We start from the raw sequence: 27,961 nt of genomic DNA, 5'->3' as shown, positions 1-27,961 counted from the left end.
GCTTCTCGGCTGCTGGGACCCCTGCCCTCTATGAGCAGCCTTGGAATTCCTTCTTCCCAGTTCTTTGTAGTGCAGCCTCTGGGGCTCTGACCTGTCTAAGCAGCCTCATTACAATAGTCCTGAGCCTTCGAAAGCCAGCATCTTTTCCCGGCTGTCCTATCTTTACACCCCCATCACTCTGGGGCAGGTGACTGGCTTCACTCTGTAGCACAGCTGAGCTTTGTGTAACATGTTCAGAGCCACAGGGAGCCAGATGGGACAAAGATGGCTTGGTAGTAGCCCCTCCTCTAGACTCAAATCTCACCTCTGTTCAGTCTGGCAATGGAGGACATGTAACCGTGATCCCACTGGGATCTCACAGGTTAAGGTCATGCCATCAGGTTGTTACAAACTGTGTCTCCGTGGCTGGATGCCTGGGGTGAACTGTGTAGACGGTGGGGCTCACAATTGGAGTACCCCAGGACACTCCCTTGGAGCGTGGGGTGCAGCAGAGAAGTGTCTAGGACCTTCAGCTCTCCCCAGACTGCATGTAGGCTGGGGTAATGTCCTGTCCATTTCTCTCCCAATGGCTCACCTAACCACAGAGTATGTATGAACCTCTCCCTCCCTCTGGGCCCTGACACAACTACCAGTCTCTCAGACTCAGAACTCAACTGCCAGAGTCGAGGCCAAAGCGAGTACACAACCCTACCCGGCGAAGCCACTCGCCGACCCCTACGTACGTATCTGCTCAGGCTGTCTTTCTCTTCCGCCTTCCGTTTCTTGGCTTCCATGCTGTAGTCTGCAGAGCCCCGGTGCTTTTCACTGGCCCGGAGGCTTTCAGAGGGTGACACAGAATTGTTCTGGAAGAGGAGGACCCTGGGGTCAAACCTCCATGCTGATTGTATAATACTGCACACAGGCAATATTACATTCGAGTAAGCGGATGACAGAGGGCCAGAAGACGGAGATGGGCAGATACCCTGTGTCTGCAGATGTGGTTCACCCATGACGTTCCCAGGACACCTTGGGTCCCTGGGAATTTACCCAAGATACAACTTTTAGAAGCAAGGTACTGCTAATTCTGTCTCCTGGCCTGAGGCAAGGTCCCAAGAGGGTGAGGGGCACCCGTCACTCTATTTACTCCAAGGAAAGATGTGTCTTTTCAAGTCAGACCTGAGCCACAGACGGGCATACATGAAAAACTTCCATTTTAAGTTGAGCAGTGAGGGAGAAAAGGTGCTGAGCTGCAGATAAAGCCCTAAGCAGAGATGAGCAACCCTGAGCCCGGGCTCCTCCACTGCCAAGCCTCCCACAAACGGAAGAGAAGCCAGTGTCACAAAAAAGCCTAAAAGGCCACTAAGCCTTTCCCTTGAAATGATAGGACCTCCCTTAGGGTGGGGACAAGTGTCCCGAGAGAGCAAGCGAAGGTCTCCAGCAGAGCACTGTAGGTTTCATGCTGGGGAGAGAGCACTGGGAGTTCTCTCAGTTCTTCCTCTGCTCCAGTGGGAGGGAGAGGAATCCCAAGGGATGACAAGAGATCTGAGGCAGGTGAGCAGCAGGGAAGGCTGGAAGCAGGGTGTCCTGTGGCTGGCTGTGCACAGGGAGGGGGAACCTCTAGCAAGGGCTAATCTGCAAACCTTGAAGGCCTAGCGCCCCCTCAGGATACAGTGAACTCAATGGCTACCTCAAGCGCCACCCTACCACTGTTTGAATGTGAAGTGCTCCACAGGCTAAGGGGTCCCAGCTGATTGGGGGGGGGGTGTCCTTGGAACCTTCTGGACATGGGTTCTGACTGGCAGACACAGGGCCACAGAGGATTATAGGGGAGTTCTGATACAGGCCAGCTTCTTCCTAACTGTGGCTAGGATGTAACCAGTCACCTCACACTCCTGCTTCCTCCAAGTCACAATGTAACCATAACGGACTGTACACCCTCAAACCATGAGCCAAATAATCCTTCCTCAATCCAGTTATCTTATCATAGTGATAAGAAAAGTACTGATAAACCTACCCATGTTCAGACTGACATTAATGTCAGGAGTGATAGAATGAGTCAGAGAACCCTCTATAGGGGTAAGAGTGGCCACAAGTCCACACATGCTAAAGATGCATGCTGGAGTCGTGTGGGACTCCAGAGCAAGACGATGTGTTTACAAAGAGGGATACTAAAGGCAGGTACGGTAATCCTTCTGGTCTCCTTTCCCCATTTTACTAGAGGCCAATGCTGGCCCAGGGATGGGGTTCACTGGCAAGGAACGAGGCGGGGTGGCCAGCAGGTGGATGGGTTTGGGGGAATGGTGTGGGAGGGAGCCAGCCACAGAACTTAATTTCCTTTCCTAAGCCGGTTTTCTGGGCAGCCCTTCCCTGCCAAGTTTCTGCCTGAAGCAAATTAAAATGGCAGAGTTATCAAGCCTTGAAGAAAAAAAATGGAGGTTATAATGGAACTGCAGCTCAACCTTCCCCGCAGCCGGGCGAGCGGCGGCGATGCGCTCACAGCCGCAATTCAATTAGTTGCTGCAAGCACAGGCAGAAAAAAAAAAATCACCGTCATTTCATTTCATTTCCTCCGATGGTGGCGGCCACCCCGTGCTAAGCAGAAATGCTTCCAGCCCCTCAGGCTGGCTGCCCCTGCGCAGGCGGGTGATGGAGAGGAGGGAGGGGACGGGGTGGCTGCTCGTGTTTCTCCTTGCGACCCAGTGCGAGAACAGGGAACTCTTTCTTCTCATGCAGTCAGGCTGAAAACCCTCGCCGCTACCGGAGAGTCATGTCAGGCATTTAGCGGCATCGATCCAGCCCGCCTCTGGTTGGCAGGCGGCCAAAAAACTAAGTATTTTTTATTGCTTCAGCTAGGCAAGGAAATATGAATGAAGCTACCTCTAATTGGACTCCAGACTAACCCCTCTGGGACAGCTTCCAGCCTGTCCACCCGGCCCCCTCCCCTCTCTGACACAGCCTTGTCCTTCCTGCCTTGACTGTTGACAAGCTGTTTTCCTAAGGCTGATTATTTCAATCTCCACCATCCAACACCATGGCCCTGAGGATGCAGCCCCCAGAGTACTCCCCATCCCCCACTGGTACCCTCTCTGAGCTGCCCAGCCCTAGGATGTCATGGGATTCATCCCTGTTCATTCTCCAGCCCCTGGGGTTGAGTCAGCCTAGCTTGGATGCCAGGAGCATTATTGGGGGGAGAGGGGGCTGCGCACTTGGGGGTCCCTCTAGGTTTCTGGCAGAAAGTTTTCAGCAAGGGCATGAAGAAGTAGGTACTGGGCTTCAATACCCACTTCCTGGGGAAGGCCTCCTGCTAACCAAGTAATGAGCCCTGTTACAGGGGGTCTGCCTATCCAAAGCTGAGAGGCCGTCTGGTAGGGTAATCCCCATGATATGCAGGAGACTGGGGCTCCAAGGTCAAAACACAAGACCTCATGAGGCTGAGACTGGATTGAAGCTGGGGAGGGGTGGAGGTTGGGGGTGGGGTTGGGAGACAACGCAGGTGGACATCCCTATTCCAGCTCTACTTCTATGTAGGGAAACTGCCTCTCCAAAGGAATGCCACTGTTTAAGGATCAACACCAAAGCAATCAAAATGGACTTCAGCTTTAATCAATCCTTTCTTCTGTGCCTAGCCATTCCTGAGCCCAAGGGGGCGGGCGGGGCCTGGATTTCTGAGCAGGCAGGCAGGGCAAGAAGAGACAGCGAATGGGAGGGAGGTATGAGAACAGTCTGGATAGAGGGAGGGTTTGGAAAGGAAGGCAGGTCAGACAGAGGGAGCTTCCCGAGGAGGCTGCTGCCTGGACGGCTAGTTAAAGGCCTGACATTCCAAGTCCTACTTAACATGAGGTAATAAGGAGAGCCATCCTAGCAGATTAAGATGGTCCCGGATACAAGCTCTGCGATGAAGAATAAAATAGCTCTGCTAATCGCTGGAGGATTTTTTTCCTTTTTTTTTTTTTTTATCCAGACTCCAGTGTGCTTATTCAGAGGGCTTATTCACTTGAAACAGAACCTTGGAGCCTCGGTGTGATCAGAAAGATTTACAGCAAATCTCTGAGCTGGCAGACACGCAGGCGGCCTGGCCTTAATACCTGCTAGCTAGCACTTTTTCAACAGAGTCAAAGTGCAGAGCGGGGAGAAACCTGGGGCATCTGGAGAAAGGAGGGCTCGGGATTATGCCGGAAGCAGGCATCCAGCCTACGGGGATTATGCCGGAAGCAGGCATCCAAGAGCCCCTTGGAAGATGTAGGTTGGTGGGCTAATGGCTTCAGTTGACCATGTCTCTTTGTAAGGGGGACTTTGGAGGTCACTCAGGCAAGTGCCTAGAGTTAAACAGCTTCCCTAATTAAAGGTCACTCAACAGAGAACAGCAACTCCTATATTATGATAGACAGTAACTACCCCTAGTACTGAATATGGACAGAGACACTGTCACCCACATACCAGTCCTGAAGCCAGGTCTTTTAGCTGTGGGCACACATAAACAAATGATAAATTAAAAACCCCAGCTTCCACCCACAGAGCAGAACGGGAAACTGGGGTTAGCTGTGGGTAGCACAGGCTACTTGCCAGGCCTGTAGTTCTAGGAACAGGCCTCTAGGCAAGCCCATCCTTCTCCCGTACCCACCCCACCCCTACACCAAAAGCACCCTGACTTACCGTGCTGGACTCTCTCTCTGAGAGGCAGGAAGGCCAGGAAAGGAGGAGGGTCAGGACCCACAAGGAAAAACAAAGGGGAAAAAGAAACAAGGTCACTCTATGCTCAGTTGACCTTTGTGATTTATTAAAGCCACCTCTCACTGGTTAACCTGACTCTAGTTCCCTTAGTGCAGTGAAGGCACGTCCTGTATATGGCATCCTAATGGTGCCCCCCTCCCACCAGTGCCCAGCATGGCCTAGAATCCAGGCCATTAGCCTTCTTCCTAGTGTGTCAAAAGAATCTTGGTTTGCTTTTTGCTGTACTTTCTAGAATCATACGTGAGAGCTGGGACGGTTATTGCTTTTTTTTAAAAATTTGCAATTTGGAACTGACTTCTACTGGTTTGCTTTCTTAACACCATTCGCTGTTCCTTTGCCAAAAAGCCCCCCAGAAGCATAGGCCTCTGGTCACACCAGTCCAGCTAATCAGCAGCTCTCATTGTCCTCTCCTCTGTCAAGAAGGAACAAAACAGTTGGTCACTAGCTCCTAGGATACAGCACGGACTAAGGCTTGGATGGCGACTCCTCCCCGAAAGCCCCTGGGAGCTTGGAAGATGTTGACTATGTGGCCCAGTAAATACCTAAAAGCCAACCGAAAGGACAAGCTGGCAGCGTTACAAAGAGGCTGCATGAGGCGAGGTCCCTGTTCCCTCTGATGTCCTCCTGAGCCCCAGTGGTGCTATTCAGGGGGCTGGGGCAAGAGTTCCCATTCCTCATCTCTCTAGTCACTTCTCAATTGGAGTATTCCTGAGACCCTACACTTACAGATGGTCCACTAGTCTGTGTCAGGGTCTCAAATACCCTGGGCCAGCCTTGAACTCACTACACAGATGAGAATTACCATTAACTGTCTCCCCTTTTGCCTCTATCTCCCAGTGCTGGACTTACCGGCAAGCACTACCACCCGTTTGATTTGGTGCCAAGGGATGAACTCAGGGTTCGGGCATGCTTGGCAAATATTCTTACCAACTGAGCAACACCCCCAGCAGTGCTGCCGCTTGGAAGGTTTCCCAGTGAGGAGACACAGAGATCCAGAAAGATAGCAACAAAAGGCTACAATGAGGCCCCAACTCAAGCTCTTTTAAGAAAAGCGCCCAGTGCAATCACGAAAGCACCCTGAAGGGCATGCCGGGCTGGCCCTAAAGACTAGGCAGGGTGCTATTGGGAATATGGAGGGCTACTGTAGATAAACAGACTGTCACCGGGGTCTACATCAGGAACTGCAGTATGTCCATGCACTGGACTCAACAGACGGCTCCAAGTCTTAGCTAACACCAGGCTTCAGGTGACAGTACTTGTCACGTCCCGCCCCGCCCAGCCCAGCCCAGCCCAGCCCAGCCAGAGCCACACCTCTGTGATCCAGTTCATGGTGGTTCTTCTCATCCTTCACCGCCAAGTGGGCTTGACTTCCCAGGGCACCAAGTGCCAGCAACCCAGAGCTGCTTCCTGTCACTGGGGGAATCCCAGGAGGCTGGAGGCCTGACGGGTGGGGTGGCAGCTGGACCGGGGGACCATGCGTGGCATGGGAGAGGTGCTGGGCCTGGAGTTGCTGCTGCTGCAATGAAGTTGGTGGTAAGCCAAGATAGGCCGGGAAGGGCAGAGGGTGGGTCACCTCTGCCCCTCCCCTTGCTCCTCCATCAGGAAGCGACAGGGAAAACACCGCCCCCCCAACCTTCCCCCTCGGCCACATGCTCATCTTGCTCAACAAAATCTGTTAATGGACTGCAGTGTGGTGGACTGATGTCTTCAAACGTCAACCCTCCCCCCACCCCCCAGCGTCAGGGCAGAGTTTCCCATGCCTGTTTCCAATCCCAAGATAAATAATGCATGCATTTAAAACCCACACGGTCACTAGGGCTTCCTTTCAATAGAGAGGAATCCATTTTTAAGTTCATCGCTCATGCGTACATGCCTTTAACATCAGCAGCCAGAGCCTCCCACCCGAAGCTGGAACCTGGGGAAAGCCTCCCTGACTGGGCTTCTAAAGAAGCAGAACGAAGCCTGGCTTGTAGAGTCGGGACAGGGAAGGCCAGAGCAGAGAAGTCCCAGGACTGGTGGAATCAAAGCTGATGCCCTTGGCCCTCAGAGTAGAGAGAGCACAGAACTGGGAAGACTGAACCTCCGAAACCAGGGGGCAGGATTCTAGTCTGACTCTGTATGCCTGGGACAGGGACTTCCAAACCCTCTAAGCCTCAAATTTCCTCATCTGCATAAGGGGAGAGGCAGCACCCACGGCAGGTGACTACAGTAAGGTAATGTGGGCTTGGGCACACAGCCACCGCTCAGTGGGCTTCGTGGCAGTCACTGGCATTTCTGCAGGGCTCTCACAGGGATCTCCCACTGTTCTAACGACCTCAGTACTCCCAGGCACAGAGTAACATCCATTCTTCTGTTCCTCCCCAAGCCAACCCAGGACCCTGCTGCCTGGCACCTCTTCCCATTGCTAACGTCAAGGCTCCCCACCATCTGCTCCCGTGCCCGAGTTCCTAGCTCAGAGGCCTCCATGCTTCCCCAGCAGCCCAGACAGAATGCCCTGTTATTCATAAGATTGCCAACAACCATTGGCATTGTAGGGCAGGCTATATGGTATCAACTATTTCTCGGGGATGAAGTATTTCTTGGGACTGGCTGGGGCACTGGGTATGCTTGTCCCCATTTGTGCACACAGTTTTCTTCCAGACTAGCCCCCCAAGAGAATGAGACCCATACCACCTGTATGTGCATATAAACTCCTGGACACTATCCAAATAAAACCCGTAACTCTAACAGGCAACAGTGAGTGTGCCCATTTTACAGACAGCCAACTGATAGAGAGGCACTGGAACGGGGAGCCCAAGCTCCATTACTCTAAATGGGATCTGGACTTTTATCTGTCAACCACTAGCATCATCTACAGAATGCTCAAAGCAAGAGGGAAAAGGTGAGTGCAAAGATGTAATAAGCCAAGAAAGGATGGCCATGGGCTGACAGAGCTTGTGCCCATCACTGGGAACGAGCAAGCAGCTCCCAAGGTCAACGGCACCTGGGGAATGCCTACAGAGATCTGGCCAAGGATTAAAAAGCTGCCCACATTCCCCTCAACGAACGGAGCTGCAGACTGCTGACCTAGCTAGCTCTCCCTCCAAGTTAAGGTGTTCTGGCAGTCTTACACCTCTGGCTCCCGAGGCTCCGACTCTTAGCTCTATCTGTAAAGTTGGCACCCACGGCCATTGTCCTGGACCACAGAGGACCTGAAATGACACCCCAACCCACCCCCTTCTAGGCACCTGTGCAAGCTTTTGGTGGCCACAGGTCTTAGCGATGTGACTGTGGTTCTGCCTGTGTCACAGCACACCTAAGCTAAGGGACCTTTCAGAGCAGAACCACAGGCCCTCCAGTCCTCTCAGCTAAGACTGGGCTCTTCTCCGATGGGAGATAAACACAGCTCCCCCACTTTCCCTTTTAAAGAAAATGAATTTTTAACATCTTATTACAAAAATAACACAGGCTCACTGTAAGAATTGTTTTTTTAAGTTTTAAATTTTGTTCTTTTTAAGTTCGCCCATTCATTCCACCTCGCAGGACGCCGCCGGCTGTCAGGCCATCTAGAATCTAGATTTTCAGATCTACAGTTTTTCCATGCAGTTTTCCACAAATGAGCTCTTGTTGTCCACACTGTTGTTATATGACCCGGTTTAAAAGGTGTTCTGAAGGGAGAAAAAACACTTCCCTTTTGAATGAGTATTTAGTATTCCATGGCATGGTTGGACCCCACAGCTTTATCTAGACATTATGTTACAAAGAATCTCCACTGGGCTCTGTTGGTTTTAAACTCCTTGCTGGGAAGCCCTTTCAAGTCTGCTGGTGATAATTACTTAATAAAAGCCCAGAAAGTAAGGACCTGGGTACTTAATCTGCACTGTATGGGACAGAGGAACTGGTAAGACAAGATGCTTTAAGGAGACAAAAGAGTGCGTGGAGGGTGTTGCTGGCTGCAGATGTGTGAGACTGTGTGTGGGTCTCCTCTCCCACCCTGCCCACTCTGTCCAGTTCAGATTCCCTTTCCACTCTTCTGATCAGAAGGAAATTTCCTTTCCCAGTTTCAAGAACCCAGACTCTGGATGCAGGCAAAGCTGCTGGACATGGGGACGTTCAGCTTCCTCCTTTATCAGCACTGAGACTCTGGACAAGTCACCTGACCTCTCTGGGCCCGTATCCTTATCTGCAAAACTGGACATCAAAATGAGGCTCACCCTTGGGCTGTGCAAAACTCACATTATTCCATGTAAAAGCAAAGTCCGAGTGCAAGCCACCTCAGCAAATGGGCATCACCATCACCATTGTCGTTGAGCAACTGCTGAGTTGCAGGAAGACAGAGCCATTGCGTTACCCATCCAGCATCTCCAACAAGTCCGGGCTCATCCCTGTACCCACACTTAGTGAGTAAGTGAAACGCTGGAGAAGGTTAGCAGCAGATAAGTGGAGAAATGAGGAGCAGAGAGCTTGATCCAAAGGTGGCGACACAGCCCTGGAGGCCCAGTTAGTTAGAGGCAGTTGGAGCAGCAGGGTCAATGGTGTAGACAGGTGTCCTGTTTTCCCCAAATATTCACTAGTAAATCCACAGCAGAAACTTGTGACAAGGGCAGCGGCGGCAGCGACACAACATGACTGGTTTCCAACACTATCACTGTGCTCCTCAGGGTCTGTATCCTCTGCAAGAGGCAAGGAAGCTTCCATGCAAAATGGACGTTTCTGATCTTCAAGCAGAGCACCTGGCTCTGCACTGCCAGAAAACACTCACTGCCTTCGTCTCCTTGGGGTGGTCTGAGGGTACCAGGGGGGCCAGCCCGGAAGACTGCAGACAGACTGATGGAAGACCTAAGCTGTAAATTCTTCAAAAGGTGAGAACGGATGCATCTGGATGCCACTGCCCTCTGGATGGAGGTTCTGCTAGCGATGGTCTTGGCGACAATTCGGAGCGAAGCCAAATGCTCTCCCTGATGGGGCCAGGAGCAGCTGGCAATGAAGTGATTCATAGGTAGGTAGGAAGGAGCATGGCCTGTGTCACCTCCTTCAGCAGGCAAGCCGGATGCAGTCACACTCGGGTCGTGTTTCTGTCCTCTGGTGGCTTCAGAGAGCAAGGTACTCAAACCGTTTAGTCCGCGAGTGGGAGGGTCACACTGCTCTCAACTGGAAAGCTTTCTCAATGGCAGAGAAATGTCACAATACCACAGTCTGAGGCGACCTGCCTCCACCTTTTACTGTCTCTCCTAACACTGGCTCTTCTCCATGTGTGACAAGAAGAGGAGTTCAGTGATTCTCCCTCTTGGCCTTAACCCCCAGCGGGCAGGCCTGAGAAACCCAGAACCAAGCACACTCCTGAACATCATTTCTCCATCCTTGGCCATTTCATAACCAAACACAAACACATCATGCCCCCGTGGGGTTTCCTGGGCCCTCCATCCCTGAGTGCCCAGTACGCACGGTCTGGGACTGGCAGGAATGGCCCACAGCAGAGGCTGATGGGAGAGCTTGCTGGAGGAGCGTGTGTAACGGGATTACACACCTCACGCTTCATGCCTCTGCTGGCTGATTAGATGCTTCGGTTCTTAGGTTCGTAATTTGGGTCAAACTTAGGGGAGTTGTCTAACTGCTTCAATTCTAGAGTCAAACAGGCCAACAGCTAGCTGCGTGAGAGGGAGTAGACAGGGTCCTGGGAAGTCAGGATAACTCGACCTCCCAGTCTTTCACACAGCCCAGTAGGTATACCCAAGGCTCCCTTTGCAGCATTGGCCTCTGGGTTTGGCAGCAGTTTTTAGAGGTCACCATGATCTTTGCTATCCCTACGTCAGAGACGGAATGGCCCCAGGGGCCAAGTAACTACACCAAACAACAGAAACCTGAGCCAGGATCCCAACTCAGCAATCCCCTACTTCCCCCTCAGTCTCTGGGCTAAGGAAACAGGCACTAAGGCAGAGCCCTCCGCCCTTCTATCCCTTCTAAAATTCTACCGCCCAACTCCTGTCCAGCCAGCCATCCTGCTCAGCCACCACCCAGCAGAAGACAGGAAGCCCTGAGAGCGCTTCACAGATCTCTGCACAGTTTGGGACAAATTCCAACTCCAACCTCCCTCCTCCCGTCTCTTCTCCCCTCTTAAGAAAACCACCAAGTCAACACTGCACATACCACCCACTAAATAATTCTCCAGGCAACCCAGACCACGGAGCCAAGAGTCCACCAGCTCCCAGGCCACCACACAACCCTGTATGTACAAAGCTAAGTTCTAAAAAGGAACACCATCGCTAGGCCTATCTTACCCAAAGGGACATGAGTTCCCTAAGGACCAAGTGGGAACTAGGGGACAGAGATGGCCAGCAGCCCAGGTCCCTTCACCTGTCCTTCTGTTCTCCCTCAAGATTTCAACCCTGTGATATGCTTCTGGTTACATCCACACTCCTCATATTGCTAGCAGCCCAGCTACATGGAGACCCCAGACTCCAGTCCCGTGTCAGGAGGCCACGACCAGCCAACTGGAGCAGATGTGCCACTAGAAACCTTTCTATCTGAGGAAATCAAGACTGGAGCACTGCCCCTGCCTGTGCCCTTATCTCAGCAGGGTGGCTCCCCTCTCGCCTCCAGAAGAAAAGGAACAAGGCCCCTCGCTGGAGGGCAGTCAAGCACAGCTCCCCAGTCTGGGTGCCCCAGCTGTCGGCAATTCCTGCCTTGTGAGGCTCCGTCAGGCGCGCAGCGATTAGACGGCTGCCTGCCTAATGACAGGGCGACGGCCGCATTCACTCAGAGCCTGAGAAGCAATTACCTTGAAAATGGGGGTCACAGGCCCCACTCGTGGGCTTTAATTGAATTCCAATATCTGCCTAGGGCCGCCTTGACCTAACTTGTAGCTTCCTAAACGCTACTTAAAGGAGCTGGAGCCAATCCAGCTGCGCTGCTGCCCGATTTTACTTTTTCCTTCAAAAAGAAAAAGAAAAAAAGTATTTTCATATGTGGATTTTAATTCCAAAGAGTAAGAGATGGGACCAGGCCGTAGCCCCTGCAGCTTGGTGGAAGAACTTGCCCTGAAGACAAGAAGCGGATGAAAGACTTCTGAAGACAACCTGGGGCTCAGGCCCCCTTCTAACTCCCTACACCACCACTGTAGGACACGGGCTATGCTCAGGGATGCTCTCAGGCCGGCCTGACTGCTCATCTCTGCAAAATACTGGTATCAGACTAAACCAGTGTTCTCAACTGGAGAGCCCTGTGCCCATGCAGATACAGGCAACATCTGGAGACATTTGGAGTGCACAGATAGTGTGTGTGTGTGTGTGTGTGTGTGTGTGTGTGTGTGTGTGTGTGTGCGCAGGGTGTGTGTGTGTATGGGGGAGGGTGCTGTCACACCCACTAGGTACAGAGCAAGGCTGCTGCTGAATATACAAAACTGTACATGGCAACAAAGAACTATCTGGCCCCAAGTTTTAACAGTGTCAGGCTCTTTGTTCCAGTAAATGCCCCACACATGCCTCATCCCCGTTCTCAAGAAACCCTAAATAAACTCAATGAAAGGGGGACTTGGGGGAAGAAGGGACCCAGAAGAAGCAAAGAATAAAAGTGGACAAAGGGGCGGGGAGGGCACTGAGGTGGGTCAGGGCGTGAAAATACTTCCCGCCAAGCTTGGCATCTTGAGTTTGATTATGGGGTCCGGCGTGGTGGGAGGAGAGAACCGGCTCATATATATCATCCTTTTCCAGCACATACGTGTGCTCTGTGGCACGTATGACCACACATGAGTTCAATAAAAAAATGTAAAGCAATACTCTTTCAGAAGGGGGTAGTGGGTGCAGGGGTGAATAGGATCAATCTACACTGTATGTACGACAAAATTTTCAGAAAGCAAATTAAAAAAAAAAAGTATTTCCTAAAGAGAACCCTGAGCTGGATGATCACAGGAGATACTTCAAGCTTTAGAATATCAGGGTTTCTCTCCCCAGGGTGCTGCCTCCCAGCATCAAGCTTCTTGCCCATCCCCCACACAGGCTGGGTTTACTCTACCCTCAACACCAAGAATCAATGGAGGCTTAAGCCCTCCAGTCTCCAGGAGCTCCCACAGATACTAACACTAGAAGGAACCCTCTGAACTGCCTTTACTGAAGAACTCAGTAACCACACACTCTGATGACAATCCTGAGGGGTCTCATGCATCCCTTTACCACGCCCACAGCCGGAAGGCTTAGAAAGATGAACTGGCCCACCCTCTCCTTTCTCTTCACTGAGGGCCCTACAGAGCACTGCAGGATGAGCACTCCCTTGTTGGGGGATGAGGTGGGGCTTCTAGAAGGTTCCATCCAGGTACACAGCTGAAACTCTGAAGGATGTGTGTGGGTGCTCAGCCATGCAGCCCAGCACATGGAGCAGCAAGACCCCAACCCCCAAAACTGTCACAGCACGGTGCACATCAATAAACAGCAGAGATGGTTCTGACCCCAGGAGGCCAAAGAAGGGCAGCCTGAATGGGAGAGGGAGGAGAGGGGGCAGCAGCCAGGAACTGGTCAGTACCTTATGCTGGGGATATGGAAGCTAATAAAGTTACAGGTGGACTCAAGGTGTGTCTGGTATTTCTTTAGTTTGGGGACCAGAAGACAATGTGATGAATTTAAGCCCTTGGTTGCCTAGGGATGCCATGGGCCCCAGGGCTGCCATTCTTTGAGAGCGCCTAAGGTCAGAGTTCATCTCTGGACATGGTAAATGAGAGGAATAAAAGGGCTATACACACGGTGAGAGGCAGATTGGGGAGTCCACGTACCCCGATGATGGCGTTCAACTCCGTCATGGTGACCTGCTTGGCGCGTTCCACGGCCTGCGCCACTTGCTGCTGATGCTGTTGGGAAATGAAGCATGATCAAGGTCCTCAATACTGTCCATCACGGGGCACCAGGAGTCTCTCAGGACCCTTCCCCAAAGAAGATAGAAAGAGGCCCGCTCAACAGGCCCATGACTTAGGGATGTGGGTGTTTAGTGATGCCACATTCTCTATCGGTCTTTAAATGAGCAAGTACTACTTTCTAAGGAAAGCAGAGATGAGTTCCCAAGACTGCCCCGTGACCTCCTCAACCCCACATTCAGGAAAACCTTAGCTCTGTGCACTAAGAACCTAATCGGGCATTACATACTGGAGTGGTTCTTTTCTGAGAATTATGGTAATCACATAGGACACCATGTTTCAGGACAGGAAGCTACGGTGGCTAGTGTGAATTAAACAGAACAAGTGGGCTTTAGATTTAAAGGGCTGAGCAGAAACATGCATCTATGGCTACCAGAAGAGAGAGCTAAGTGTCTAACTAGAAAGTGAGAGCGACCAAAGAAATCCTAACACAGCCTCAGTCTTCCGAACGCAATGATGCGTTGGTTAACAGTCACTCCGGCCCGGCGTGGAGAGGCCAGCGGGGGAAACTTTGTACTTCCCACTCAAGCTTGCCTAACAAACCTAAAATTGCCCTTGAAAAACTAATGTCTATTATTAAAAGTTAAGTTTTATACACTCCCAGAAGCTAAGAAGTAGCATGAGCCATATCTAATTCTCAGATGTATTTAAGTCAGTCCTGGGTTGCTATCTCAGATCCAGAACTCCAGCAGGGAGCTGATATGGTCTGAGCCACCTTGGCGAATAAACGTAGGGTAGGCCCTGGCCCTGCTGGAGTGGGATCAGACAGGATAGAAATGGGGGCCAGAGGTCTCCACATCGCCTCTGGCACCTCTTTGGAGATACCTTCCTCAAAATGCTCCTGAGTCCAGCCCTTGCCTCCACGTGGAGGGTAAGGGGGCTGTCTCCCAAGGGGTACTTAGAAAGTGGTGAGAGTTTCGAGGGTACTTAGCACCTGGGGAACAGCACCCCACACAGGGTCTGGCCTTTGGCACCAACCAACCAGCCTTACTTGAACTAGGTATAGGAGTGCACCCTGGAAAGCTGAGGCCCGTGGTGAAGTGTATGAAGGACACTGGTCACAGAGCTCAGCACTGTTGCAGATGATGAGACCCTCCCTCCTCAGGTGTGGCAGAGAACCATTCTCCTACTGGAAAAGGAGCACGTGGACCCGGTGATGTGATCCCTGCCCCAAGGTCAGCGGAGAAGGCCTGCGAATCCTACCAGCTAGATCAGTACAGTAGCTAGGGCGGGGCTTGGGCCTCAGGAAACAGCCACACTGGGCTGCCCTAGGCAGAAGAGGAAAGAGACGAAGGCCTTACCTCCTGTGACAAAAAAGGCATGATCTGGGCTAGGATCGTGTTCAGTCTCTTCGCAATCTCTGTCTGCAAAGGAAAAGAGACCACAAGTCAAGTCACTGAAACACTGAGACAGGCAGACAGACAGACAGACAGACACACACACACACACACACACTGCAGCCCCTTACACATGGGCTCCAGTGATCATGTGTTAGAAAGCTCCCATTTCACAGGGGATGTGGTCTATGTGAGACTCAGGTCAATATATCAAAACAAAGACCTCTCCATAGTCCAGAAAACCCGTGGCAAACAAATCCAGTGCTGAGAGAACTGCGCTGCCCACCAATGCTCCAAACTAGAGGTCAAAGGCAAGAGAGCCCAGGGCACCAAGAAGGAAGGGCTCTCCCAGGGCCAGCCTCATTATGCAGTGGCATGTGGCCCCCTCGTCCTCTACTTTGACGGCTGCTTCTAACCCCTGCAGTATGGTGAGTCTTCGATCCTTAGGGTCTAGTCTAAGAATGGAACCCAAAGGTTTCCTACACCCTCTTAACCACTGAGCCATCTCTCCAGCCCCTTCCTGCACCCTCATACAAGCGGTCACAAAGCATCAGACGGCTTCTCTGCCCGTTCCAGCTTCCCAGTAAAGCCCATGTTTAAAATACCAAGAATTTCCAGTGGGACCACGCGTGACTCAGATCGCAGATCAAGAGTGCTGCTAAATGGTTAACTGAGCCCAGCAGGAAGGACTGGGACGCAGACAGACAACTCTTGGAATTGGCTTTCTTATCTTGTCTGAACCCTGAGCAGCCAGGACGAAGGTCTCAGAGCAGCCTTCAAAGCTTTCATCAGCTAGGCAATCTTTCTGACAAAACCATGACAACAGCCTTTTTAAAACCTGTGATCATCTGCATGTCAGATGACTCTGCATGCGAAATCTAGTGTGCCTCAGATAAAAACAATGCCCTTTGAAGGCTCACCAGCACACTCTGGCCTTGGGGAATTCCTGGGGCCAGTGTAAGAGTCTGGAGGCCACTGGGCATTAAAGAGAATGTCTCCGGTTTTATGGAGAGAACAGGCCCTGACGGGAGCCTGATGGGCTTAAGCAGCCCTGTATCCTGTGGGGCCAGATGATACAACCCAGAGAACCTGCCCAGTACGGAGTAAATTCTTGGGTGGGTCAGGGTCATGAGGGAACAGCTGGGTCTCCTCAGAAACAGGCCCAGTGTTACCCAGCAGGCACCTCTCCAGGCTTTCGTAGCAAAACAATTCTTTACTGTGAGGGACTGCTCCTCAGACTCCAGACCATCTGCCATCAGTATGGTCCCCAATCTCAAAGCTCACTGAGAGCAGGGCAGGTAACATTCCAGCTAAGAGCTGGTGGGGCCCACATTTGCACAATGTTGGCAGACAACAACAAAGATGACACACATCAAGATTTCTCAACCTCACTGGTCACAAATTGTTTGTTCCGTTGGGCTGTTCTATATATTGCAAGACTCTTAACCACAGCGACTTTGGCCTTTTTCAGGGATGTCGGCCATTCTTGCTCTAAGTAAGGGCTCTTAGAGGATCACTTGGTATGGTCTAAGTTAGCCTAGGTAAACAGGAAGAAGTAAGTGTACCCCCCAAAACAGGGCCCTTCTCACTTGTTCAAGCAATGAATAAAGAAGGGGGAACACAGGGATGAGAGCTGTACTCCACCAGATCTCTGAAATCACCGAGCCTGCCTGCATCTCACTAGGAACTGGCAGAGAACGAATAAAGAACAGGACCTATAAAGGGCAAAATATCTACGTTGGATCATCAGCCCAGGTGCTGAGGAAGTACCCCTGGCCCAGGCTTCTCTTGCCTCAAACGATCAGAGTAGCAATGACTGGAAAACACTACAAGCTCAGTAAATATCTAGCCAAAGAATAACAATACTTGTACTCATTCTTTCTCTTGCCTGTGTGGTGCCCGTATGCTGCCTGTACGCACATATATGTGCATGTGTAGGTGGAGACCAGAGGCTGACATCTGGTGCCTTCCTCTTTTACCTTCCATCTTATATACAGAGACAGAGTCTGCTAGTAAATCTGGAGCTCACTGGTTCATCCAGACTGAGAAGCCAATGAGCTCCTAGGATCCTCCTGACTCTGCGAGCCCCAGTCCTGGGTCGTAGGTTCCCATAGACACGCCAGGCTTTTGCATAGGCACTGGAATTCTAGACTCAGGTCCCCATGCTTGCACAGCAAGGGTGTTAGTGACTGATCCATCTCCTTGGCTCCACTGTGTGTGCATGTATATGTAGACTCCATGTTGCAGTATGTCTATGGCCACGATTCCCTATGTGGATAACATCTGTGGAAGGGGCTGTGCTGGGAAAGTGTTGACAGTCAGCTGGAAAGGGAGGTGGGGATGGGCAATGGCTTAAGCCCTTTAAACAGGGTGAATGTCTATGCCAAGATAGGGCAAGCACAAGCCAGCTCACTGGATCTCTCCTTGCCCTATCAATTCCCCACACATACAGTCAGGAAGGAGGAGGCAGACTCTGATCCCTGCCAGCCATTTGACCTACTACAGCTCTCAAGGGTTTCAGACAGAGCCTACATCCTCTACTAATCAGGTCAAGGGTTAGGGTCTTGGTGGTTAGAGAAAATTAAAAGGCATTGTGTTCTACTTCACCGACCTATAGGAAGCTTGTGACTACTGGTTTCCTACAGGAAACTTCTCCCACCTTACTGGAGCCCAGCATCCTCTATCACTAAGAAAAGGGATTCTCTGTGATTTTGCAGCCATGTTCAGGTCAAGGCCTGGTACCCCGGAGAAGCTGTCACTCCCTACTTAATCCGCCCTCCAGCACCACAAACAGCAACTGAGCACAGGAACTGTCAGAACAACTCTCAGGAAGAACATTCTAGAAGTCCATGGTATTGGCATCTGGGCTCAAGCATGACAGAGAGGCCTACCTGGCAGAAAGGATTCTGACAGGTCACCAAGGGCACTTGGGAGGCAGAGAACTTTTATAACCAGCGGACTCCACTGTCTCAGGGCTTGGGCTGGCCTTTGCTTCTGTTACCTGCCCTCTCTCCTGGCATGAGTTGTAACTACATCTCTCTTACTCTCCTGTCTACACAGCACAGACTGAGCCGTTCCCATCTTTGTGCATAGGCTGCTGTGTACTCTACTGAGTCCAAAGATGAATGGGAAAATGACTAACCAGACAATTTCTTGGGGGTTGTATTAGAACAGTGGTTCTCACTCTGTAGGTTGCTACCCCTTTGGGGGAGCATAGCAGATATTTTCACTATGTTTGTTCGTTTGGTTGGTTTTGGTTTTTCTGTTTTTCAAGACAGGGTTTCTCTATGTAGCCCTGGCTGTCCTTGAACTCACAGAGATCTGCCTGCCTCTGCCTCTCAAGCAGGGTTACTGGTGTTAAAGGCATGCGCCACCACAGCCTGGCTTATATTACAATTCTTAACAGTAATAAATTCCAGTTATAAAGTAGCAATGAAAATTATGGTTGGGGCTCACCACAATATGAGGAACTGTATTAAAGGGTAGCAGCGTTAGGAAGGTTGAGAACCACTGTGTTAAATGAGGAAGGGGAACCAGCTACCCAAACATAAAGGCTTTTAAAGAGTAACAGGAAAACATCCACCTTGCCCACTGCCACCAGCGCTCTGTGAGTTAGCCCTCACAGCCAGCAGGAAGGTGCCTACGAACAGTCTATCTTCCACACAGGGAAACTGACACCCACCCACGAAGCGACTCCACTAAATAACTTCCGGCCAGGAAGCCAAACTTCAGTAGGTTGAGACGGCACAGAGAAATGATTTTGAAAGAAAATCGACCGTCAAGGCTAATGATTGACAGCATTTCTGATTGCAACAGCTGTCCAAACAGCATTTGATCCAACTCAAACAACCTCTCAGCACCCGCTCCAAAAAAAAGGGAGAGGGGAAGGGGGAACAAGAATCTAGATGCGTGATTTCAACAATTAAGACAGGTCACACACCACACTAGAGCTAATGTGTGCACTAGGAAACTCCAGGCGCTCAGGCACGATGGATGCATTGCCAGTGTGGCAGCCAAGCCTGGCCCCCATCCTCCCTGCCTCCTGAGGACACAAAGCGCAGTTCTCTGCAGGTAAGCCTGGTCTTCAGATCTACCTGAGAGGTGGTGGGAGGGGAGGATGGCTTCCTTTGAACATCCTGGGGAAAGGTGTCTGGGGAGGCTGCTTTGGCCTTTCAAAGTGCTTTTTAAGTACAGTTCAAGGGTGGCAGTGTTGCTGGTAGAAAGACACTGCTGTTCCAGGCTACTGATTTCTGGGAAGGGCTGGAGTCCTGACACATTCAGTATCTGTGATACCAACTGGGTGTTGGGAGGAACGTCTGCTGAGATTGTTAGGCAAATAAACGACAGAGAACAAAATGGGGGAGGGGGGTCATTTCCCAAAGAGCACTCTGTTCCCTGTGCTGTCGGGGCTCCGGTCCCACGTCCCTCTCCTCATTAAAGCAAGATCTCCCAACATCAGGCCAAAGGCTGAGGGTTTGTGAATGCCCTGAAATGGCGCATCCGTCTGTACAAGCGATCTGCTTGCTACCTGTATCTGCTCCAGCTTCAGACTATCCCTGACCCTGAGGTTAAGGGAGAGGATGGCGTCAAGCCTTAGCCCTCACCCCCAGCAACCAGTGGCTGCTGCAGGCCCTTCAGCATCCAGTCAGTCTTTGGCCTATCTGCCTCCGTTAGCTGACCATGCTTGACACAGTACACAGTGTCTCTGACAGTCACTCCACTAGACCATCTCATCGCTAGTTAGCTTTAAACTGCCTGGTCGCCTGTGCCTGGGGACGATGAGAGAGTGCATTTCATTTTAACCTCAGCTAGACCAAAAGGGAGGCGGGGAAGAAACCAGCCCCGTTAAAGAGCACTCGAAGCTCTAAAGCTGGAAGAAATGAGCCAGCCAGCTCCTTCTCCCAGACGTCTCCATCGAGTTTAAGCAAGCCACTTTAAGCAAGCCACTTCTTGTCTCCAGGCTTTCTTTCCCATTTTCCCTGGAAAAGGGAAGGGGCATACCGGGCAGCTCATTTAGGTCTCAGGGGCCAAATTCAGACTTTAGTCGGTCACATACGTCTGAACGGCCTGACTTGCTATGTGACCTCCAATTCCCCACTTCCTCACCCAGCTCTGCAAAACAGAGAGCCACAGACATGCCTACGTGGGTACCAAGACACACCCTGACAGCTGGATGAGCAATGGGACAGTGGGCAAGCCTGTGGTGCTCCCTAGGGGCTGGGTCCTGAAGTCCAATCTTCCCACAAGCCATTCAATCTGCCCAATACCTAAACTGCATACAACTGTCCTAGAGCCTCAAGCAAGAGAAACATGGTGGCCAGTATTATCAACCTGACAGGAGCAAACCTCAGGGCATGCCAGTAAGACTCTCTGGGTGGGGCTGAGGTGGTAGAAAGACTGAGTTACCATATGTAGACATGCTATCCCATGAGCTGGGCCCTAACCTACACGTGAAAAGTAGAAAATGCTTTATGTAAGTGTCTATGGGATATGCAGGTTTGTGTGTAGGCATGTGTCCATGTGCCGTGTGCACATGTAGGCCAGAGGTCAACTCAGAGGTGTCTTTCCTTGATCATTCATACCGTTTTTTTTTTGAGACAGGGTCTCTCACTGAACTCTGAACTCATCAATTTGGCTGGGCTGGCCGGCCAGTGAACAGCAGGCGGTTGGTCAGCCTGCCTCTGTCCATCTCTGCTAACGAGAGTCCAGATGCATTTCAGCAGACTAGAATCCAAATTCAGGTCCTCATGTTGGCAGTGCAGGCATCTTACCAACTGAAACATCTTCCAGACCCCCCCTAAGTTGCTTTGGCCAGGTGTTTTGTCACAGCCAACAGGACATCAGCTGATACAAGCAGTAACGATGTATCTCAAAGTACCTACTGTATGTACAGATCTCTCAGTGCACGGAGAAACATTCCTTCACCTAAACTAGCAGCAGCAGCAGCAGCAGCAGCAGCAGCAGCAGCAGGTCTGCCTGCCCAGCACTCCCAAGCTCCAGGTTACAGCTCTAAACTAAGGGTTTCATCCATGAGGATCAGGGCAGTGTCGCGGACAGTCATCAAATGAGTCTAGAGACCCATTTCCAGATAGATGTGAGAAAAGACAAGGAACAGACAGCTGCCTACCTGCAGTGTGAGGTACACATCAAAGCCACACAGAACCAATGCCGTCCAACCCAGCTCAGTCTAGCCTACCACTGTGATCTCAGGAGTGTCAGACTCCTGTCTCTTGATATCCAGCTAATTCTCTAGACTCCTGTATTCGAGGTGAGATATCAAATCAGCTGTGGGATCACAGCCACCCCCCCCCCAATTTCAATCAGGTTTTACTTACTTAGTTCTTGGAGTAACTAAAGCAAACCTGCTTCATCGTGAATTAAAAAGAGAAGAGTTTGGGGCCAGTAGCTATGTGTAGACGGAAGTGGCTCTGGCCTTTACCTTCCCAGAACCAGGGCTCCATAACAACCCAGCAAGCAAGTATTAGAAGATTCCAGAATGTCTGGGCAATCTTGACTTGACATATCCCTTGTAATTTCCTGGGCAATTCTAAATTGATAGCCCCTCAATTACTGAATAAGATGGCACCCTTGGCCAGGCAGTTTCTCCTTGGGTTGAGACAGGTGGTATTTATCAACAAAGGAAAGAAAATCAGGGGAGGGGGAACAACAAGGAAGGGAACAAAAGCCAGGGTGGTGTTCCCAGGCCCCATTCCCTCTACTCTACAAACCCCGCTGAGGACTAAGAAAGGGATAAATGACCCATTTAGCAGCCTGGGAGATGATGCTTGCTGCTTGTGGGGGCAGAGGGAAGGGAGGGGGTGCTGGCTTACATCACAGATTGCTTAGTGATAGGATGGGCCTCCTTAAAGGACCTCTTAACACTGACATATTGATCAAATTATATATAACTACAACACCATTAAATATTTACGCCCTCTGAGGAAGCCTGCTGGAGTCTTTATGCTAGGAAGACTGAGTACAGAAGCGCCTGTGTCTCCGCATGACCCGGAAGATCTCTGTCTTACAGGGCAAGAATGGCAAAGCTGGCCTGGGAACAACAGACACCTCCTGCATCAAGCCCTGTGCCCTTCCCATGAGAGGGAGGAACAGAGAGGAGGGCAGAGAGGAAGGAAGTCACGAGGCCACCCCAGCAAGAGAGCCTGGGGTTCCTGAGTGGTGACATGACCCTTCTAGGCACTTTCCTGAAAGCAATGGGCCTTCCTTGTTCTGGTAAGAAGTCTACGCAGCACCAGGCAAAGCGAGAGTGGGAGGGGTTGAGGAGGAAGAAACTGCAACCCCCATCAGGAGCCTGCAGCCGTCCTGGGGCAGTCCTCCCACTGGGCCTTTCCGCAGCACCGAGGAGGTGTGGAGGAGGGGTACTGCACCCTGAGGGCTCTTAGAAATTGGGGGGGAGGGGTGGCAGAGGGCAGGGGGATGGAAGCACCCTACTTGGTAAGACGGAACCGAATCCGATGACAACCCCTCCCCCCATCTCTTCCCGGGCTCTAAGACTCCTTAAGACTTTCATTTCCCTAACTCTCACTTTCCACCCATCCAGCTTCCTGTTAACAAGATCCAATAATCTTTAAATATTTGTTCACTTTAATTTCTTGGTTCCCAAACACATTAAACTGCTTGCCTCCCAACCCCTACGAAGGGAGACGGCTTTCAAAGAGCCTGCTTGTATGGACAGAACAGAGGGGGCTTTTCAGATTACACCTTCCCCCAAGCTGCCCACTCATCCAAGGGATCCCCCTCCCCTCTCCTCAGTCCTCCCCTTGGATAACCCCCGGTCCCCTCCCCCACCTTCCCAGACTCCACTGGCCAACTCCTGTGAGGAGGAAAAATTCTCAATTCATCCCTGTAGGGTTGCCATGGCAACCCCCAGCCACCTAATCCCCCCCTTAGAGCGTTATGCAAATCTTCCCCTTGCCCCTCAACAGGCTGTAAAAGTCACATTACCCTTGCTGAGGCAGCTCATTAAATTTTGGGGGTCTCCTCACCAGGTCAGGGTTACAAATGAAACCAACTGCTTTGACATTTTGAGGACAGGGGCTCACTGAGAAACCAAGGTAGCACACAGCAGACCGAGTAGGGAGAAACAGAGCCCTATTCTATTTGCTCTCACAAGCACGGAGCACGTCCCCTGCTTACATTAAAATTCAGAGGGTCAGCGGGTCTCCTTTCCTCAAGTACGTGGAGACATTTCACAGGCCATGGAAATCAAGTTCAGGCACTTGTCTCACCATCTCCTCACTCGCAAACCGACTTCTCAGACAGACAGGAAACCTCCCACCTCTCGGAAGCCAAAGATGAGGTATAGAGAGGGCGAGGGATCGCTCTCCACAGATCAAGACGAAGGTAACCACATCTCCCAGGTCTAGAGCCTGAGTCTTCCCTTATACCAAAGGTCTCCTCAGCCACTGCTAGCAAATTCTGGTTCTTGGAGGACAGGACATTGCAAATGTTTGCAATGTCTGCAAACATTTGTCAGGACCACAACAGTGCTGCTGACAACCAACCAGTGGGTAAGAGGCCAGGGCAGGCTGATTCTGACCCAATGCATGCACTTAAAAGAAAAATGAGTTCTTAAAAAGATTTTATATAAAGACTTGTGGGCACTGGAACCAAAGCCCAAAGTGGCTCATGATCGTGATACAGCCCAGGTCAAACAGATGTGGTCCTGATCTGACCCTACCAATGGGCCACCTTTCAACCACACATGTCATTCAACCCCTTCCAACAGCAGGGCACCTGCTTCAAGGTACTGGGCCAGTCAGAGACACTGCAGGGCTAAAACGGAGTAGCTACTTAACAATGAGATGGGTTCAGAGGCTAAGCAGCCCGTCCCCTTCCTCTCCTCTTAATTCCCTTCTCCCTCTCTGAGGCCTTGGAAATTTTGAGGCTCTTATCTGTCCCAATGTGAGGCCGTCTGTGTGCTAACTTCCTGGGCATCCACTCCCACCCATAATCCCATCGCACTTCCTAAACCCCCAATGTCTAGAAAGCCAGGGGCCACACAGGACCTAGTGCAACTGGATTTACATCCATTCTAAAGCTCAGTTCTTCAGCCACCACAGGGCCACACGTTTCAATTGTTCAACACTCCATGTAGCTAATGTCGACCACGTTGGGCAATGCAAATACACTGTACTTCCACGGCTGTGAAAAATCCTAGAAAACTCTGGCTACCCACCCTACCACTCACAAAACCTTACAAAGGACAAGAAGCTGTCCAGGGTCACACTGGCGGGAACAGAAGGTACAGACACCCATATTTTTAAGACTCTAAAACACCACTCTAGCCTTCCAGAGAATTCAATTCCCCCCCACCCCAAGCTCCTGGTTCTCTCCCTCTAGAGAACCTGGATTCTCTGTGAGAAACTCCAAATCTGCTGACACCTCCATTCTCACCCACGTGAAAACAGGTCTGTCAGAAACCCTCCCTAATCCTGTATGGCCCTGGGTTTTTGACATAAGAGTTTAAGGTGTCTGCAAAGAAGGGGTCTCTTGAGAAGCGGGGTGAGATTCAAGTGAAAGAATGGGGTGGAGGAAAGCTAAAGGCTACAGGACACCCCGCCCCCATTAGGCTATGACATAAAAGGTAGTGTCAAACCCACACAGGAGGACCCTGGCAGCAGAGAGCAGCAGCTGCTGGTGACATGTTGAGACCCCTAAGACTGACAGGCAGAGGCAGGCACTGTTAAGAGCTCAATTCCTCCAGGCTGGCCCCCAGGACTTCTACTCTGAGGCAAAGCTAAATTGGGCTGCGGTCTCCTCCTAGACAGAAAGCAGAAGAAGGGGCTCTGCTAGGAAAAACAATGGTAAGGCCCCAAGACACTGGTCTAAGCTAAACTGCCCTCCTCTTCCCTGGCTCCTGAAGCAACATGTGTGCTGCCTGTCTGACCAATGTCCTCAGTGTCAAACCTGGAGTCAAGAAAGACCTTAGGGTCTTGGGCAGTGGAAGTGACCTTGGCCCCTCTTCTCTCTCTCTTTCACTCACATGGCTACAGGATGGGTTCCCTGCCTGACCCAGGCTGGACTGCACAGTCCCCGAGACAGGACCATGGGATGGGAAAGAACCCCTGGCTGACTTTGTGTCTCCATCTGAGGGAAGATGGTCCCTTCCAGTATAAACAAGTTTAAAGAGGGTCAGAGTCGTTCCCAGAATTACCAGCAACCAACCCAAACCTGGAAGAGGTTGTCAAGCCAAGATAAACAAAAGCCAAGCCCTAGGAACCCCACCACCAAACGCCAAGGTAAGGCAAGCAAGCCTCAAGCAACCCAGACAGGGTGGTGTTCCCTGGCACTTCCTCATTCCTGCCTCCACACCTCAGCTTTATCACCCCTTCTTCTGCATCTTCCCCCATCTTCCCCCTTTGACTTGATATGAGATAACAAGGAAAACAAACAGAAAAGACTCTCCAAATCAAGGTACACTGACCATCCCTTTTACAACCACAACCTTGGTCAGCGGGCAATCAGGAAGAGAAGCCTAGACCACAGCATCCGACTGAGTCTCCTACAGGATGAAGTGTTGTCACCTCACTGCCAGGCAGACAGCAAGGCTCAGTCAGCACAGAACACTCCTGTTCCTCAGTCCCAGGCTCCACACCCCCACCCCACCACACCCGAAGCGACAGGCAAGCCCCCTCCAGGCACACACAGGTCACCTCCACCCACACCCAGCTCTTCTGGTGTCTGATCCTCGGGTTCTGGAAGCAAACGCCCCGGTATTTCCGGAGAAAAATGCCTCACCTGCTTGGCAATCAAATGCTACAGGAATCTCAAGCGGGCGTGTTACTCTTGTCTCTGACATTTGCACGATCACCCGTTTTTTTTTGTGTGTGTGTGTTCATATGCAAGGATGTAGTAATGGCGATATCAGAACTTCAGACTGTCACTCGAGGAGTGCGTGGGTAAAGGGAAGGGACCCAGGCTCCATTTTTTTTTCCCCAAGAGAAATTTGGCTATGGAGAAAAATAAGGACCATTTACAGCCACACTCCAAGTGCTGACAGGGTTTCTCTGGCTCTCAGACCTCACTCCTTCCCTTCCCATAGCTAGGCACTTGGGTATGTACTTTGCCACCAATGGTGGGTGAAGTGAAGAAAAAGGGGACCTCTTGTCCAGTAAAATCTCTGGAGTTATCAGCGACCTCCTCTGGCTCCCCTCAAGAGTGATACAATCTTTCAAGTTAAGAAAACCAGTTCCATACCACCTGCCCTCCTGGTTTTCCAGACAGGCTCCTTAGACCCAAGGGCTCTGCAGAAGGGTGATCCTCCTGTTATCTGACCAGACAGGGAGACTTGGCATTCAGTCTAGCTCCAAGGCTTACCTATTCTCCATGCCCTATCATGGCAGCCTCTGCACTCAGCCACAGCTCAGTAGCCCAAATCCCCTAGTCTCTGGCTGACATGCACCATGTCCAGCCAACAAAAGGACTTGAAAACTCTATGCCAGCCAACACGAGTCTCTGCTCTGGTGCTGGTGTCAGTAGGGAAAGGACAACCGGCCTTTGGGTCGGGAGTGGATGATGCCTTGGGCGAGCCCCATGGATTTCTGCCACTGCTCTCGGAGTAGATCACTCCTCTTCTGCAAGTTCTTTCAGCCGCAAGCCGTGGGGTGGGGTTGGGGGTGGAGGTGGGGGGGTAGGGGGGAACCTTTATTCTGAAAGACCAGAGAGAGAGAAAGAACCAAGAGGAGGAGTACAAGAGGAAGGAAGAAAGCATCTTGGATGTGTCTCAGAGAGCATTTGTTGAAAACAAGATATTGTCCCTTTAAGCATATAAAAACAAGACCCTTGAGCACGCAGTTCTCACTCTGGTACACAATTATGGGTGCTTTCAGCTGTCTAGCACTGCCTCAAGTGCGCTCTTAAGCCAGACTGTCAATGGCATGTTGAAAGCTATTTTGCTGGCTGCTATCATTAATAGCAAAGTGGAGAGCCGGGCTGATGAGAATTAAATATGGGGGAGGGGCAGGTCATACCCAGTCATTACAGAATTACCAGTATGAGAAAGGAGACAATGCCACTTTGGGGAATAGAGTTCAAATCAGAGCAGGATGGTGGGGAAGCAGACAGGGGAGGCCACACATTCGCAGGGAGCCTCCCCCTCCCCCACCCCCTGCCAGATGGACTGGAGCCAGCCCTGGAGAGCCATATGGAGACAGAGGGAGCCACTGAGTCGTGAATGTGAGGGTGGAGAGGCCTTTGGATAATGCTGTGCTGTACAATATCACCACCTTCTCAGTTCTCAAGTGCGGCCCCTGCCCTCCCCCAATCCACTCTTCCTGACTGTGGCTTCCTGAATGTACTTCACTGCCGTCCCCAGGAGCTGTTGTCACCTGGGAGGAGCTCTGGCTGCTGGCGTCTGCCTTTAACAACTCCCCTCCCACCCTCCCTGCAAGGCCCCACTCAAGTAACAGTCCTTCTACAGGGACATCCTCTCTGCCCCATCTCCGCTTTCCCAGGAAGAGTGAAGCAAGTGTCGCTGCGGCCACATTAGCGCTTACCTCACCGCATCGCAATTACTTATTTAGAGGCCTGATGCCCCAGTGGAGGGAATGGTGTCTTATTCGGCTGTGTAACCAAGCCTGGGCCCACACCCAGCACATCTCAGACCCCTAATAACCGTTTTGGGAATGGATCCAACACTCTCGTTTTGCTGATGAGGAGACTGTATGCTGAACCACAGAGAGAGGCTGCAGACCAGCAGGCAGCCCACAATGACAACCCCCCACTTCCTTCCCAGGGCTCTGTGCAGTGTAGGGCCACCCACCCGCCCACAACCCAAAGAAGGAAACCCCACGTGTTTACTGAGCACCTATTACACACTGTGTACTTGGCAAAGGGGCATCCTCCACAGCTCTGAGATGAAGTGGTTCGTCTCAGATCCACGAGGCCAGATCATGGGCGAGCCCTGCGGAGAGCTGTTTATCTCCTCCTGGCTCCTAGTGTTCCTGGATTTTATACAGTGATACAGAAAAACATTTTCCTATATGGAAAGACCTATATTCTTATATTCCTTGGCCAA

At 51.3% G+C, this 27,961-nt stretch overlaps 1 protein-coding gene across 14 annotated transcripts in view; it reads right to left on the bottom strand.

The window, feature by feature from the left end:
• Tle3 (TLE family member 3, transcriptional corepressor) overlaps window positions 1-27,961 on the bottom strand; it is a 44,894-nt gene that overhangs the window by 9,292 nt on the left and 7,641 nt on the right. For 4 of the 14 annotated variants that reach the window (XM_021173332.2, XM_021173335.3, XM_021173334.3 and 1 more), the window contains exons 5-9: window positions 14,890-14,952; window positions 13,421-13,525; window positions 6,022-6,226; window positions 4,633-4,649; window positions 723-842 (exon numbers count right to left, since the gene is read on the bottom strand). In XM_021173332.2, coding sequence (XP_021028991.1) covers window positions 723-842; window positions 4,633-4,649; window positions 6,022-6,226; window positions 13,421-13,525; window positions 14,890-14,952 — 510 coding nt within the window. The remainder of the gene's footprint in view (window positions 1-722; window positions 843-4,632; window positions 4,650-6,021; window positions 6,227-13,420; window positions 13,526-14,889; window positions 14,953-27,961) is intronic. The other 10 variants (XM_021173337.2, XM_021173341.2, XM_021173339.3 and 7 more) reach the window with 3 other exon arrangements.

The sequence above is a fragment of the Mus caroli genome, unplaced genomic scaffold (assembly GCF_978045245.1).
Source record: "Mus caroli unplaced genomic scaffold, Mus_caroli_1 scaffold_11, whole genome shotgun sequence".
Classification (NCBI taxonomy): Eukaryota; Metazoa; Chordata; class Mammalia; order Rodentia; family Muridae; genus Mus; species Mus caroli.
Note: the sequence above shows the minus strand (reverse complement) of the source record. Positions and strands in the feature narration are given on the sequence as shown.